Raw genomic sequence first — 18,449 nt, 5'->3', positions numbered from 1 at the left:
TTAATTCTCCTATCATATATTTTAGGAGTCTCATATATTTTAGAAAGTCTGGTTAATATAATAAAAAAATGATTAAATAATAAATTAAGAAAAATAGTGAAAAGACGATTTTATCTAAAGAAAAGTTTTTTAATGAAAGGCAAAAGGTTCAAATCATTTTTCTAAGGGTCTTCACACTTTTAATATATTATAAATTATAGATTATAAATTATAGATATAGATATAGATATAGATATATTATATTAGTAAAATTATTTTTAATTTTATAGGATTAAGAAATTTATTAAGAGGGATGTGTCCAATTCAAATAAAGCAAATAAAAAAAATGGAAAGACTAAACATTTTGTGCAGTCAGTGTCGGCCTATCGTCACAATTTGACTTGTAAGTTGTTTGGATTAGGAATGATTTGATATTAAGACAAAAATTTTCTATCACAAATTTTGTCTGATCCAATTTAACGATGGATAATTCACATTTTAACTTCATAAAATGGTCTGATAACTCTCCGAATCTCGCATATAGCAAGAATTTTAGTACACCAATTTGTGTTCTAATTTGGCTTGTGAGTTAGTTTGAAGTGTTCTAATTTGGCTTGTGAGTTAGTTTGAAGTCTTATTAGGAGAAGGGTTCCATAGGGTATGCCAAACACCGTGTGAGGGGTGGATATTGTGTGGTATATATCGAATTATTATATCGAATCAAAATTTTTGATATCATGGTTTTGGTATTCTGATATTTGGTATGGTATATGGTATATATTTTAAATTTTTTGGGTATATGATATGGTATTCGGTATCTACAAATAACATACCTAAATATCGAATATCATACCGAAGTATATATATTTACATAAATAACTTATATATATATATACACACGCACACATATATAAAATATATATATATATATATATAATTCTTAGTATTAGTATAAAAACGTTTAGACATTGAAACTTTCGCTACTTTATCTTCATTGAAATATCTTTTTTGTGTAATTGACTAATAAAATGAATTGTTTGTACTTCATTTTCAATATTTCTACATGTGTAATGTGTATTTATGATACAATTAAAATGTGCTTTTGAAAAGTCGAAGTAATAATACTCTAGTATACGAGTATATATTATCGAAGTTGAACAAACTATGGTTACCGATTACTATACCGCAAAATACCGAAATCAAACGTTAAAATACCGAATTATATCGAATTAATATGGTATGATAATGATATAATATTTTTAAAAATTGAATACCAAAATTATCGTACTGAAGTTTTAAATACCGTATCATACCATATTATGCTCACCCCTAATTGACTGTCATTGGACTTTTCTAATGCAGAAAGGGACAAAACAAGCATAGTTTTTAACGTCAGGAATGCATCGAAAATATTTTAAATTTACTAATAAATTTATTTAGACAATTAAACTGTGACATATTTCAAATTTAGCACTTAAACACGAAGTCTATGTGCGTGTTATCAAGTATCCATTACATTTATAAGTTAACTGCATAAAATATGTCATCTCTTTTTATTATACACATCATCAGCCTTAATCAAAATAGGCTGATAAATTACTTAATCAAAATAGGCTGATAAATTACAATAACTGTCATATTTTAAGTAGTTAACTTATCCATAAAATAAATACTTAAGAATATGTACAAATTAAAAAAAAAAAAAAAAAAAACACTTTAGCATGCGTTTAGGTGTTTAATCAGAACAAGTTTAATATCCGATCTATTCAACTTTTAAAAAAAAAACTTGTTTAATGTTTGATTTGTCTTAATTTCTGATTAAATGAATAAGAAGGGAAATGGAATCGTTGAATTTTGGACTGGCCATCAGCTACGTGTCCTTAAAATTATTATTATTTTGATGTTTTGTTAATGATAACAAATTAACAATCACATTGAAATTGACAATGACAACCATAGAAATCATCGCCAGATGAATAAGAAGGGAAATGGAATCGTTGAATTTTGGACTGGCCATCAGCTACGTGTCCTTAAAATTATTATTATTTTGATGTTTTGTTAATGATAACAAATTAACAATCACATTGAAATTGACAATGACAACCATAGAAATCATCGCCAGATATTTGCTAGGGTAAAAATTTACACGCATTTGATATATACATCAAATTAATATTTGTTATCATGATTAAATAATTAAATTAAGTAAAATATTTATTAATTAATTATAATTAAATAACATAAACTTTAAATTCAAACATATGTCATGCATGTATTGACTTGTTGTATACACAAATGCGTGTAAGTATATGTCATGCATGTATTGACTTGGTGTATACACAAATGCGTGTAAGCTGTTGGTATTAAATAAATAGGCAAAGTAGTAATAGTCAAATTAGACATAGAGTCAAAATGGGTTTAAAATTTGAAGAAAAACTTATCGAAAAGAATTCAACATTTACAATATATATATAAAAATTATTTTAATCATATATTAATTATATAATTTTTCGTCAAATAAAGTTTAGACGAGCCTCCTATTACTAAGTTGGCTCCGTCTCCGAATCAAATTTAGAGTTGATTAATAAAATTGGTTTAGTACAGTATCAACTGGGATCAAGTAATACAAAACAGAGGGAGTAGTGGCCCACATTTGCCACCCATATATTTATCACTCATAGAAAGACTCGAGAAAATACATAGTTAAAAAAAAAAAAAAAAAAAAAAAAAAAAGGAGAGGCAAAATGGAGAAAATAGAGCACAAAATGATAGCTGTAAATGGCATAAATATGCATGTAGCAGAACTAGGCCAAGGTTCAACAATCCTCTTCCTACATGGATTCCCTGAGCTATGGTATTGTTTTCTTGAATCTTGAATTTTGAATTTTGTAAATCCTAATTATGTTAGATTTTCTAGTAAGTTTCGTATTGCACAATTTTTCTTATTCATAGTGGAAATCTCTCGATGATTTTGCCTCAACTTAGTATTGATTTTGTGCTAGTTAACCGACAATCTTCTGCAATAGGTACTCATGGCGCCACCAAATCGTCTACTTTGCGGAGCATGGCTACAGAGCGGTGGCGCCTGACTTAAGGGGTTATGGAGATACTACAGGCGCACCCCTTAACGACGCTTCAAAGTTCAGTATCCTTCACCTTGTGGGTGATCTTGTAGCACTGCTTGAAGCAATAGCTCCAAACGAAGATAGTGTGTTTGTTGTCGGGCATGACTGGGGTGCCACAATTGCTTGGCATTTATGCCTTTTTAGGCCAGATAAAGTTAAAGCCTTGGTGAATTTGAGTGTCCATTTTTTCCCAAGGAATCCACAGATGAATCCTGTTGAGGGACTAAAGCTTCTTTATGGGGAAGATCATTACGTCTCGAGATTTCAGGTTCTCTCTGTTCGTCTATATATCTGTTTAATTTGTGTTTGATAGGTATGTTACATGTTTTTTCGGTACTATTCAATAGTGCTTGAATATGACTTCATTTCCAAAATTAAATAAAGAGGGTTTATCGAAAACAACCTCTCTACCTCCAAGGTAGGGGTAACGGCCACATACACTCTACCCTCCCCAAATTCCACTTTCGGGATTACAGTAGGTATGTTGTTGTTGTGAACAAAGAGCAGCACGGTGCATTAAACTCTCCTTTCACACGGGATTCAGGTTGTGGCATATGCAAGAATTTCACCAAGGGGTTCGTCATCTATCATATATACATAGGAAAGAAAATTTGACCTTGTATATATGGAGTGATTTTCCGGCAAAGGAGATTCGGATGAACCCCTTCCGCCAGTGACCCATCTACCTCCACCGCTGGCCATTTGGGGATGGACTGGACCACATCGAATCTATTGTAGACGGTTCTTACCCTGCAAACATGCAAAAAGAAAAAGTAGATCAAGAAATTGTCTCGTTTATTTGTTTGGAAGATGTTATATACCTTTCAAAAGTTCTTTCGAACAACCATAATATAAATTCCATCTTAGTCTACCTGTCTTTGACTTTGACTTGAAAGAGTACGTTTCAGCAGCAGAAAGTTCATTGTGATTTTACCCTGCAGGTACCGGGCGAAATTGAAGCTGAATTTGCTCCATTGGGTGCTAAGGCTGTTCTAAAGAAAATTTTGACATATCGCGATACTGCACCATTTCGTTTCCCTAAAGGCAAAGGCCTTGAGGCTCTCCCTGATGCTCCGATTGCCCTTTCATCTTGGCTTTCCGAGGAAGACTTGGATTACTTTGCCAGTAAGTTTGAGAAAACTGGTTTCACTGGTGCAGTTAACTATTACCGAGCTTTTCCCATGTAAGTGTTCCTCGCCTTCTGTGACATCGTAAATTTGATTGCAGTCGTTTGAAACGTTAATTGTATGCTTATATAGTTCGTGTTTGTTTAGATTACTTGGGATTAAGGTTTTAGTTGTTGCTTTTACAATTGCATCAGATTTGATCTTTGTCAAGAGACTTATATGTTTGCATAGAGAAAAGTATGAGATTTAGAGAACTTCTACTTTGGCTAAATTTGATTGATTTCTATGATATCGTAAATTGGATTGCTTTTTTCCACGCGAAATTGTATGCTTATGTCCTTATGCCGAGGGTGTGTCGGAAATAACCTATCTACCTCTAAGTTATGGGTAAGGTCTGCATACACTCGACCATTCACAGACCCCACTTTGTGGGACTACACTGGGTGTGTCGTTTGTTGTTGTATGCTTCTATAGTTCACATTTGTTTCAACTATTTGGTATTATGGTTTTAGTTGTTGCTTTTACAAATGCATTAAGTATGATTTTTTTTCAAGTGACTTTTTGTTCGTTAGAGACTTATATGTTCGCGTAGAAGTAAGTATGGGATTTAGAGTACTCTTAATTTGCCTTTTATGACAGTGATGTCTAGGCTAGCTTGCGCTTGCCTAGTCTATTTTATTACGTACATGTTACCTTCCCACCAACACTGTTACCCGATAACTCTGCCCACTAATGCGTAGACAAATGAGAAGAAATCTCCTAGTGTTTTTTTGTACCCACTGGAATTTGAACCTAAGACCATTTCATTGGCCGGTTGTGTTGCTCGCACTCTCCAAAAATGTTGCTGCACCCGTGTCAGGTCCTCCAAAATGCACTAATATTGGGAGGATTCAGCACATATCCGTCAGACATTTTCTAAAAGTTCGAGCAACATAATTGACTGGGTAGGTCACACCTTTGGTGCTTCATGGGACTGTCCTATTACCTACTTAGATTGTTTTGATCAATTTTTTCATGTCCACAACATTTACATCCTAAAGTTGTGTCTTATGAAATACAGAGACTGGGAACTCACAGCACCATGGACAGGAGCTCAAGTTAAAGCTCCAACCAAGTTTATCGTCGGGGAAGTCGACGTGGTCTATCATATACCAGGTGTTAAAGAGTACTTACACAATGGCGGATTTAAGAAAGATGTTCCATTGTTGGAGGAAGTTGTGGTTTTGGAAGGTGCAGCTCACTTTGTCAACCAAGAAAAACCAGATGAGATTAACAAGCACATCTATGACTTCATTCAAAAGTTCTAAACTTTTATTTTTACTTTTTATTTACGGGATCGTAACGGATTTTGTGCAAGCAGTATCGGTCTATTGTCATAATTTGGCTTGTTAGTCATTAGGAATTATGTGATACTAAGTCCCCAAATTCCGCTTGTGGAATTACACTAGGTATGTTGTTGTTGTGAAATAAAGAGCAGCACGGTGCATTAAACTCTCCTTTCACGGGGGATTCAGGTAGTGGCGGAGGCAGGAATTTCACCAAGGGGTTCGTCATCTACCATATATACACAAGAAAGAAAATTTGACCTAGTATATATCAAGTGATTTTCCGTCAAAGGAGATTCGGATGAACCCCTTCCGCTAGTGACCCGTCTACCTCCACTCCTAGCCATTTGGGGATGGACTAGACCACATCGAATCTATTGTAGACAGTTCTTACCCCGCAAACATGCAAACGAAAAGTAGATCAAGATATTATCTCGTTTATTTGTTTGGAACATGTTATATACCTTTCAAAAGTTCTTTGGAAGAACCGTTATATAAATTCCATCTTAGTCTACATGTCTTTGACTTTGACTTGTAAGTAGGTTGTGCATCGGTCGGTTCGATTTATCGATTTTTGGTTTTTAAATATGCTAAACCAATAATCATACCAATAAGATATTTTTTATTAATTTTCGGTTTATCGATTTTTAGTCAACGGTTCGGTTTTCGATTTAACCTATAAGAAAATACTCATAAAATTGAAATAGTAGTAACTAACATGAAAAAAAAATCGAATCCTAGTTGCAACCAAAAATTCTACATGATGTGTTTTAATTTACAAGAATCTTACATGATGTGTTTTAATTTACAAGAATCTTCAAGTTTAGACTAAATGTTGTTAGGAGAAATTAAGAGTTTGTATAATTGAAATAATAGGTTTGTTAATTTGTAGAAATTAAAGAGGGATTAAAAGAAATATAGAATAAGTCATATAATATGTATGTATATATATATATATAGGATATTTATTTAAATAATAAAGGAGAATACAATAATTAAATTCAATATCTTTTGAACATGTAAAGATGGAGAATTTATTTAACTAAACCTAACGTTTAAAAAAAAAAAATCTAAAGCCTATCGAAATTTATCTACCACCTGTAAACTACAACAAAATAATATGACGATAGAAATATCAAAATAATAAAATTAAATCTAACCTTTGCAAAAAGAAAATCTCAAAGTCGAGCAACGTTCGTCTACCACCTGTCAACTACAACAAAATAATATGATAATAGAGATACCGAAATAATAAAATTAAATCCAATCTTTATACACAAACACAAAAAGAAAAAGAAATTCTCAAAGTAAAGATATCAAAACAATACAATTAAACCCAACCTTTACCTTAAAAAAAAAAATTCAAAGCCGACTGACATTTATCTACCACCCGTAAACTACAACAAAATAATACGATAATAAAGATATTAAAACAATACAATTAAACCTAATATTTACACAAAAAATTCATAAACTTATTATTTGAGTAGAAACTCCAAAGTTACCCAATAATGAAAGTTTATTATTCATGATCGAAAAAATCAATGTAATAAAAAAAAAATTAAAACCTAGAAACAACAAAGTCATGTTATAAATTCAGTAATGAAAGTTAGATATATACAAACATGAAAAGATATTTCATTATTCTTGATCAATAAAACCAACGTAATAGAAAACAAAGTTCAAAACCTGAAAAGTAAACCAACACATTATATTAGAGATCCAATAACAAAACTATTTACAAACATAAAAGGATGATTTATTATTTATGATCAATAAAATCAAAACGTAATAGAAATAAAAATTTGAAATCAAATACCATAAACTTAGCCAATGACAAAACTATCGTCACAAAGTTTTATTACCCAAATAAAATATACATATAATCTAAAAAATACTTCTAAAATTGAAAAAAAAAGAAATATAAGGACTCTTAAACTAAAATATTATAATAATAATAATAATAAATACTCGTAACTTTAAAAAAATAATACTATCTTTTTTTTCTTGGAAAAGTTCACTGTTCTTTTTTAATTGAAAAAAAAAAAAAAAAAAAAAGCCATGCGTCGCATTTAGTTTTTGAAACAAATTTTTTCTTCTTCTCCTTCTTGTAGGAGTCTAAATCTATTTTATGTAAAATAGTTTTACCAATTTTTCTAAAATATTTAGAATTTTATTTTATATTGAACTTTTTTCATATAAAAATTTCGTTGAAATTGAATTTTCTTTAACAAAATATTGCCATAAATTTAGAAATTCAACTAAAAATAAAAAATTTTCTCCATTTAATTTTTTATGTGTATTTATTATATTCTAGTTTATACGTACGTGCATTGCACAAATGTCTATGATTACGTTTAAATTTAAGATAACAATCATATGTAGCATAATAAATGTTTACAATTATGTGTAGGACATATAACAATAAATAATGTAAATACAAAGTAAGAAAGCATGAATGAATGCAAGAAGATGGTTTGAGCTAAAATTAAAATAAGAAGAAAAGTAAAAGTAGAAGAAATTGACTCACAATTGATAACTTGATACGTCATAATTATAAGTAAAGTTTAGCCGTATCTTTAACATCTCAATAAACACGATCGATAAGATATAAGAACAATATAAATCCTAATAATAGTTAATTTTATGGTGCTTTGATGTTTTATGAGAAAATATATAATTTAAAAAATTCAAATTATATGTCCAATTAAAACTTCAACTTTCATCTTAAATTATTTATATCAGAATTTGAAATAATAATAACATGTTGCATCCAAACGGGTCCTAAGATTTACACTCCCGGTCCCCACACTCCCACCTTCGAAGATTAGAATGTAAACACATGTTTTTGTCAATTTGGTTGCATTTAAGAAGTTTCATCGAATTTAAATATAACTTGACATAAATTTAACGGAAAAAGTATGAATATATCCATGAAATTTAATAAATGATATAAATATATTTTTCATCATATTTTAGGTATAAATATACCCTTACCGTTAATGAAAAAATATATATATACTCCTGAACTTTAATAAATTGTACATGTAATCCCTCCGTCATATTTTAGATATAAATATACTCTTGTTGTTAGTGAAAAGATACATATATAGCCTTCTTACTAACACCAGAACACGTGTTACAATCTTATTCATTTGCCCTTTTTAATTTAATTCATTCCCACCATATTCGAAAATAATTTTAATTTAACCCACAAATCAATCCAAATAATAACCCAAACCCCATCCGATCTAATAGAACCTTCAAGACGCATATTCATTTTCTTTTTCTCTTTCTATTAAGAAAGGGTCGGGTTTGGGTTATTATTTGAACCGAGTTATGAATTAAATTAGCATTATTTTAAAGTGGGATTGAGATAAATTAAATTAAAAAAAGGCTAAATGAACAGAATTGTGACACGTGTTCTGCCGTTAGTAGTGGTGTTCAGGGGTCTGTTTGGATCGGTTAGTGGTTAAAACCATAACCAAAAACAATTTAGTCGGTTTTTGAATTTCTAAAACCAAACCAAACCACAAAAAGAAAATAATTGTCGGTTTGGTTCTTGTCGATTTGATTCAGTTTGGTTAGGTTTTTCAGTTTTTTCGGTTATTAACTAGCCTACTCCAATCATCTCTAGAATAAACTCCTTTTTTTAACCTATAGAAAAGAGTATCACATTGAACAAATTTTCATGAAATATTTGTACAGTGATGGACAAATGACACTATAAACTCTTAAAAATCAGAACAAACACATTAAACAAAAACAACATTGAGATGAAAAGCACCAATTTCGTATTGTAGGCACTAAGATTATCCAACAACAAACAAACACATACATGTACATTGTAAAACAGAGTTTTGTATTCTGTTGCAGTGTACTGCAAGAAGAGACAGAGTTGGGCAAACTTGAGTTATCTGTTTACTTTATAGACTAGCTAGGCGAGCTAATCACATAGGAAAACGATTGAATATACAAGGATACATAAAACTACCATTTGAACCAGGGACCATAGTAACTCGTATTGTGAAAGCTGAAGTATAAAAAGCGAGGTAGGGACCGTAGGGTTAACTTATTAGTAATAGTAGGTAGAGTTGGGTTTGGGTTTGGGGCTTTGGGCAATTGAGCTAACGTATTAGTTGGGCTAGATATAGATTAAAATTTAGTTTTAGATTAAATTTAATAAAATATTTATATTTTATTCATAAATTATATATATATAGTTCGATTTGGTTATTTTCATGATTTTTTTAAGTAAAATCATAATCAAATCAAATAGCACCAGTTTTTAAAAATTTAAAATCAAACTTAACTAAACGTCAATATATATATAGAAAGGAAGGTATATATATATATATATATATATATATATATATATATATATATATGTATGTATTCATTAATGCAAAGGTATGCTTGTACCTAAAGTACGGTGGAGGGTATATCTATATTATTTTTTAAAATTTAGGGTATATAAATATACCTTTTCATCAATGGTAAGAGTATATTTATATCTAAAATATGATAAAATATATTTATATCATTTATTAAAATTTAAAAATATATTTATACCTTTTCCATAAATTTTTAAAAGGAGGAAGGAAAAAAAAAAACCTGACAAAACCAAGTGGGCGTAGCACTGCAAAAAATCTAAAAAGGAAAAAAACAAAAACAAAAAAAAATAAAGGCAAAACAAGCAATGCAAACCCCAAGCCAGCCAAGAGATTCCCATTTCTTGGTGAGGTGTAAGTATCATCCCCATTTGTCCCCTAAGGATCGTTTAGTTTTATTTCATATTTTGTTGGAGGTATTAGTTAATATCGAGATAACTTATTCCATTATTTATTTTTTAATGATGGAATAAGTTATCTCATATGTATGATGGGATAAGTTATCTTGAATCAGGGACGGCTTAAGCAATTTTGTGATCTATGATCAAAATTGAATGGAGACCTAAAATTTTTAAAAAAAATTAATTATTTTTATAAAGTCTACTTTTAAAATTATATAATAGATTTCTTCTAATAGTTCTTTTTTAATTAATAATATAGTCAGTACATCAATTTCTCGAGACCTAGTACTCTAAGCTAGATATATCAAATTTCTTTTATACAAAAAGCTTATTTTTTCTATAAATCATATTTGATTTTTTTTAAATCCATAATCTACTATTACTAAAAAAAAAAAAAAAAAAACGTGGCCCCTCAAATTTAGGGGTTTAAAGCGATCCCTTTTTTTTTTTTGTAAGGGTAAAGCCACTCCTGTCCCGAATAATTTCGGGATAACTAATTCCGACATAATTATTTCTCAACCAAACGACCCCTTAATGGTTTATAGTCTACCCCTTCAAAGGACTTTGATCCAAATCTAGAAAGAAAAAAAAAAAAGAACTCATTGAACACAAAAGAAACTTGAACACTTTGCTTTGCCTTTACTTCACAATTTTTCATTCTCTTTTCCTTGCAACAACCAAAAACCAATCTCTTTACTAAACTCAGTCCACTATACATTTTTACCTTCTTCTTCTTGTTTTTCCTGTTGGATTTGTTCTTTGGCATATCAAAAAATCTTAACCTCATTGATTTTGTCCCAAAAAAAAAAAACAATATGACTGACAGAGTTTATCCTAATGGCACCGCCACTGCTGCTGCAAATCCAAATGCAGCCCCCGTCAAGAACCAGATGTACAATCCTAATCGTGTCCCTTATCGACCGACACCAACCGCCTATCACCGACACAACCACAGTCGCCGCCGTTCCTGCAGTGGTCGTCGTTGTTTCTGTATGTGTTGCTTTTGGTCTATTCTAATTATCTGCATCGTTGTCCTACTTGCCGCCATTGCCGGTGCCATTTTCTACGTCCTTTACCATCCTCAGCGTCCCACATTCTCAATATCTTCACTCAAGATCTCTAATTTCAACCTCACTACCAACTCCGCCGACGACGCTACCCACCTCACCGCAAGTTTAAGTCTCACGATCTCAACCAAAAACCCAAACAAGAAGTTGATCTACAAATATGACACTATCTCTATAACTGCACTGTCGTCTAATCAAGTTGTTTTAGCAAATGGATCGTTTCGGGGTTTCACTAATAGTCCTGGTAACATTACAATTATACACTCACCTCTATCGATGGTGTCACAAGTTCTTGATGCTGATTCAGTTACATCATTGAAGTCAGATCTGAAGAGGAAAGCTGGTATGCCAATCACAATCTTGATGGATACAATGGTTGTAGTAAAAATGGACACATTGAAAAGCAAGAGAGTAGGGATCAGAGTAACGTGTGAAGGAATTCATGGTCAAACTCCAAAGGGTAAAGCTCCAGCTGTGGCATCAACAAATAATGCTAGGTGTAAGGTTGATCTGAGAATCAAGATCTTGAAATGGACCTTTTAATTTCAGCTCAATTTGTTTATTGTCTTTTTTGTTTTTTTTTTGGGTTTAAGTTTAATCATAATTAATTTCAAATCAAGAGACATGTTAAAAATATTTTTCAGACATGTTGAAAATACTCTATTCTTACACTTTTACTTATCATTAATTTTTTAATTGTATTTTTATTTTCATTTGTTATTTTTGACGAATCAAAAACAGACAACTTATATTTTTTTATTTTCTCCTTAGCATGTATTGTTCTTTTTTCAAATCAATTTCATGATATAATGTAAATATTATTTAATAGAAATATTTTAGTAAAATAATTATGTTATTAATTATTTTTTCTTAATGAGTGTGTCAAATTAAAATATAACAAGTAAAAAGATCGAAGAGAGTATCTTTCATTTAATGAGAATCTTAATATCCAAAATAAATGAATTGTTAGACATGTTGAAAATTGTTACGATCCGATTTTTCAAGTCATGATGGCTTCTACCTTATCCCACCAGTAGGCAAGTAAAATCATAGCTTGGAATAATAAATAACAGATTAACATGTAAAAATTAAAAAGATCACATATAATGATAGCAGTAGTAATAACAAGTGATAACAAAAAAGGAAACATATATAATATATCAAAACAAGAGAATGAAAAATGACCAAATATACAAACGACTCTCTTTCAAAACTTGACAAGGTTGGTATTAGAGCCATTATTAAAAGATACCTAGGGTACTAGATAGAATTCAAATATATACAATATATATAACTAGTCTTGAGTACAAAAGACTAAGCTGGAAAAGATAGAGAAGGATCAACCTCGGACGACAACAAGCTCACCTTGCTCTGAATCAGTACTGAAAGGTAGAAACCATGTCAATGTCGACTGCTAGTACTTGAATCTGTATCAGAAAAAGGATGTTGAACGTCGGTTGCTAGTACTTGAATCTGCATCAAAAGAAAGGATGTTGAACGTTGACTGCTAGTACTTGAATCTGTATCAGAAAAAAGGATGCAGAAGTATAATATGAGTACCAAAATAACGAATACTCAGTAGATATTCTCGATTGATTGAGCTCAATACAAGAAAAGTATAACTAAAATGCGAGGGTGTAATCCAAGTCAACAATAAACAAGGACAAAAAGATAAATAATTATCAAGCTACGCAAATGCGATAAAGAAATAAATATAAGCGATACAGAAAATAAATAATACAGTAATAATAGAAAAATAAAACATAACCTAACTGGCCCTCATAAGCTCGCTAAGCATACTGAAAAAGACAATTAACTCACCTGTACCCCCATAAACTGGTAAGACACATAAGAAATACTTTTGATATAAATAAACATAAATAATTCGTAATTGAATCTCATCCCACGAAATCATAATAGCCATCCAGATGTGCATCCGGCTTGAACAGACACCAATGAATAGTAATGAGAGGCCAGACGTCAGGCTTGATGTCACGATCCAATTTCTTAGGTCATAATGGTGCCTACTATATCCCACCAGCAGGCAAGCCAAACCCGTAGTTTGGAATGACGAGTAACGAACTACCAAATATATAAAGAAAAGAATTGCGGAATAGATGAAATAAAGAAGCAATTACATAATGTAATCCCAAAACCTAGTGACACCACTACAAGAGTTGCTAATAATACAAAGTACAAAGTGAAGTTCAACTGAATACATTGATATAACTTATCTTCGAATACAATATAAAATCTAGTCTTATACATAAGAGAGAGACAAGTAATACTCCGAATGTCAAGAGTTCACTCTAAGTCTCTGAACTATGGCTGCTCCGTACGATGCACACATCAACGACGATAAACCCGTACTATGATCTGCAAGTTGCAGAAATATGATATGAGTATCAAAACAACGGGTACTCAGTAAACATCATCGGCCGATTGAGCTAAATTAAATATTCAAATGGACTTCTCTATTTCTTTTTGGATTTCTTTGTAAACTTTAGAAGAGACTAGGAAGAATGCGAAAGTTACTTGAATTGAAATTTAAAATGTAGTTAAAATAAATGATAAAGTGAACAATAATTTAAGTTGCAATGCAATTTATGAATTCGAACATTTCTTTTTTGCAATCCATCATTGAATTATAATAAATGAAATTGTTGCTAGTATATATATATATATATTTATATATATATCAATTTGCACTAAACACACATTTTATTCTACTCTTACAAAATAAAACTTTCTATAAATATATAAATGGAATCAACTTGATGGAATAAGAACCAAGAAAAAATTTAATATGAAGCTCTAAATAGTGAGTCCATCTACTTGATTCTCACAAATGCACTCAATAACAACTTAAATAAATTTCTCTATCCTTTTACAATTTTTTAAAGCACCACTCATCAATTTACATCAACATTATAAAATACAAGTGACCTTTATTGTAGCGATTTTATGCACGCAATCTAAAATAATTATATAATGTATCAATATTGTATAAATAGTTATGTAGTGTATACGTCACGTATCGTGTATAAATAGTATATAAACGTGTATCAATATTATATAAATTTGTTCACTATTGTATTACTAGTTAAGTGTACATACTTTGCACGTGTGTATTGTGTTAGTTTATAATGCTAAAAGAACTAAACAAAAATACTACTCTCAATTAAGAGCGGAGAGACACAATATAACTGAAAAAATAAATTAGAAAGAAAAGCAACATAGGACTTAATTCTTGAATTACTTGCAACAAATTCTAAATGACAAAAATAAACTATTGATTCTATTTATCTTTATCTCTATGCATGTGGCTGCAATAATTGAACCAAAACGATAATAATTTATTTAACACAAAGTAAATATCAAATAAATGATCTCAAATCGGGGTCTATTGAAAACAATCTATGCCATCTTTGAAGTGGTGATATAAACTACGTACATTCTATCCTCTTTAAATCTCACTATGTAAGAATATTCTCACTATGTAAGAATATTCTGAATATGTTGTTACTGTTGTCAAATACCACATAAAATCAATTTGTAATAGAAAAAGTAAGACACAGAAAAAAAATAAAAAAAAGACCCATGAATTCATTCTCATAATGTTAAACCCCTTGTTGATCTTGTTATTTGTGAATGATATTTTTTGAACCACTATTTTAGATTTCACTTTCTTCGAATTTCTTACAAGACTACTCGCCAAATCATCTAAAGTAAAATATTCCAGGTTAGCCTGATTTTTTGTCTCAAATTATCTACAAATGACACAAAAAAGACATAGATTTCATCCGATTTGAAGAACTCATAAAACTAAAACATATCACAACATATAAACACAAACATAACTATAACGAGAGTAAATTAGAAAAGAAAAAAAGAAGAAGCAATTTACTATCCTAATAATATTTTTTTAATCCCTTTTGGTTTATGAAATCATATATTTGTCCTAGGAGTCTTATTTTGATATATATATATATATATATATATATATATATATATATATATATATATCCTTTTTGGTTTATATATCATGTGGGTATGTCCTAATAATTTTTGGGAAAAAATAAAAAAGTGCGGCAGTAATCTTATTTTTGGTTATATATTGAATTGTTTTTTTTAGGTGTGTTGAATCTTGTTATTTGTCTATTTTAAAATACAATTATAAAAGATATTACAATTTCAAAATTTTACCATCTTTTGCACAGCTTTGTTACTTTTTTCCATAGTATACACAAAAATCATGTGTGTATGATGAAAGAAAAATTAAATTAATTATTTTTCCATATATTTTTAGAGATTTTTTCTAATTCTTTTTATCATATATTTTGGGGTCTACACGAATTTTCCTATTAATTCTTCAGTTATACAAGGAAAAGGAAAATTACATTAGTTCTTTTTTCCATATATTTAGGAGTCTTACCATATATTATAGGAATACTTAAATATTAACTGTCCTAATATTTCTTATCATATTAAAAAATAATTGGAGGAAATAAATGATTTTTTTTTTGTCTATTACAAAGTTTTTACAACCAAGTTTATCGTAGGTGAATTCGACGTGGTCTATCACATACCAGGTGTTAAAGAGTACATACACAATGGCGGATTTAAGAAAGATGTTCCATTGTTGGAGAAAGTTGTGGTTGTGGAAGGTGCAGCTCACTTTGTCAACCAAGAAAAAACAGATGAGATTAACAAGCACATCTATGACTTCATTCAGAAGTTCTAAAACTTTTATTTTTACTTTTTATTTACCAGAGTAACGGATTTTGTGCGAGCAGTATCGGTCTATTATCATAACTTGGCTTGTAAGACATTTGAAATAATGTGATAGTAAGGCTTTACTATGTCATCACAATTTCCTTTCCTAGTCCGATTTAACGATGAATGAACAATGGATTATAAAAAAAAAATGTGCTAACCACAGGATATTCAGGGGCCGTTTGACCATGAATATTTTTTAAAAAAACTTTATTTCGAAGTTGACTTTTGGAAATCGTGTTTTGCCATAAAATTTCAGAATTTAACTTGAATTCCGAAATTTAAAAGTCACAAAAATTTTTTTTTTTCACTCTAAATTACTCGTAAAAATTCAAAAGCAACTTCAATTTGTAAATACTATTTTTTACTTTGAAAAAGAACTACGCTTTTTAAATTTCACAAATTTCATGGCCAAACAAGCCTTAACTTCATACTTTGGCTTGTAAATTAGTTTAAAATGGTGTGCTTTAACAACTTCTCTCACTTTCTCAAGAGAAAACAAAAAGTAAAATAATTGCTTTGTCTTTTCAAGAACAGTAGACAACACTACTAGCAACATAGTAGCTTACAACAAATGTATGCAACAAATTATTATAAATGTTGAAATTGGCCTAGTGTAGCGAGTTAAAACTTACACGCATTTGGTGTATACATCAAGTTAATATATGCATACCATTTGTTTGCATTTAGAGTTCATGTTACTTAATCATGATTAATTGACATATGTTTTACTTAATTTAATTATTTAACCATGATAAAAAACATTAGTTTGATGTATACACTGCGTGCGTGTAAATTTTTCCTTTTGTCAGTGTCAATAACCTCAACCTCAATTTGCTCAAGTAATTTACTCCAATCTTGAATCTTTATTGTCATGTGTCTTCTGTGTTTATTATCTAAAACTCAAAATTTGTTGACTTGATTTATTCAAATTCACGTTGCGCAAAATTCATAATAAGAAAAAGCTTTTTTACTAGTAATTTTTCTATTTGAAGATTTCGAATAGAATACTTTTAGTTAAAAATAAAAACGGAGGAATGAAAATCAATCCCATCACATACTTTGGCAATAAAGGTGAAGCTACAATTCAAAGTTATATGTTTAACAGAATTCAACAACTTTGACTTAAACCTATATTTCTAAATGAAAAATTCACTTAATATGTATAAATAATTTATCTCAAATCTAAAAAGCAGACATAATTACAATTCAAAACTCATAAACATAAAATTCTGGCTTTGCAGCGTCAATTGCTTTGCTCATTTGAGCTATGAAATTATCTTACGTGAAACATGAGAAGCAAAAATGAGAGTGATAGCATTGATATTTGGGAGATTCATAGGCCCAAACTGTTGAACACAATTATTATCAATCTTGATACTTTTTCTTGACGCTCGATTATTATATGTTATTTTCGCTTATTGTCTATTATCTCTTGTACTTTTATTATATTTTTTTCTGATCACTTTTTGTCTTGAAGTAGAGGTCGTTTGAAAATAGCCTCTATATTTCACTTTCAAGATAACGATACGATCTGTATATATTTTACCCTCCCAAAACCCCATTGTATGAGAATACACTGGTATGTGGTAGAATTAAAACTTCAATACTTGTCATGGCAATGGCAGAAATTTGACTGAAACTTCCAAAAAACAAGTGGATGAAACTGAAAAAAAAACCATAAACTTTGCCATACCTTTCAAAATTATGAAGTGACTAAATATTATAGAACTCAAGATAATTTTAAAAAATTAAAAATTGGATGTAGAAAGTGAAACAAATGTTTACTTGTTGAATAGCTTATTGAAGAGTAGGATATAGAGTATTGCCCTCTTAGGATTATTATTAAAGATTGTAAATATTTACCGGAAGTTAACAAGATTTTTTTGAAGCTAAACTCATGTTTTTTAATGTATTTTTGTGCTGACATAACTGTCAAGTCCAGCACAAAAATATTCTGTCACTTGAAAGCCATGTCAGTACCAAAAGCACAAGAATACAGAAAAAATGAATTTAGGAAATAAAAGAATCCACATAAAATTTAAACGTGCATAGCAATTTCGAATATAGTTTAGAGGGTAATTGTGTCCTATCTCTTTTTAAAAGGTTGAAAACATTAATAATCCCTTAAATGTCAGTAAATTCATTCGAATACTCAAACTACAACATGTTCCAATCTTAGCATCTGAACAAGTGTTGCTGTTACACACTTTTAGCTCAAATTTAATTCAGAAAAACTTGTCTGTGGATTCTCAAGC

At 30.1% G+C, this 18,449-nt stretch overlaps 2 protein-coding genes across 2 annotated transcripts; both read left to right on the top strand.

Moving 5' to 3' along the window:
* Window positions 1-2,716: 2,716 nt before the first annotated feature.
* Window positions 2,717-5,722, top strand: LOC107853681 (epoxide hydrolase A; the record flags this gene model as incomplete). The annotated part of the gene is given in 4 exon segments (XM_016698653.2): window positions 2,717-2,833; window positions 3,006-3,372; window positions 4,046-4,287; window positions 5,292-5,722. Coding segments are annotated over 4 exon segments (966 nt in total). The 3' UTR covers window positions 5,539-5,722.
* Window positions 5,723-10,891: 5,169 nt separating this feature from the next.
* LOC107853647 (NDR1/HIN1-like protein 6) lies at window positions 10,892-12,062 on the top strand. Its single transcript, XM_016698626.2, has one exon. It carries the CDS (start codon window positions 11,164-11,166, stop codon window positions 11,956-11,958), a length of 795 nt encoding a protein of 264 aa, XP_016554112.1. The 5' UTR covers window positions 10,892-11,163; the 3' UTR covers window positions 11,959-12,062.
* Window positions 12,063-18,449: the final 6,387 nt, after the last annotated feature.

Source organism: Capsicum annuum, chromosome 5, assembly GCF_002878395.1.
Source record: "Capsicum annuum cultivar UCD-10X-F1 chromosome 5, UCD10Xv1.1, whole genome shotgun sequence".
NCBI classification, from domain to species: Eukaryota; Viridiplantae; Streptophyta; class Magnoliopsida; order Solanales; family Solanaceae; genus Capsicum; species Capsicum annuum.
Note: the sequence above shows the minus strand (reverse complement) of the source record. Positions and strands in the feature narration are given on the sequence as shown.

Excerpts from the sequence above, each read along its gene's own strand:
- LOC107853647 (XM_016698626.2), top strand. The coding sequence starts at position 11,164 with ATGACTGACAGAGTTTATCCTAATGGCACCGCCACTGCTGCTGCAAAT.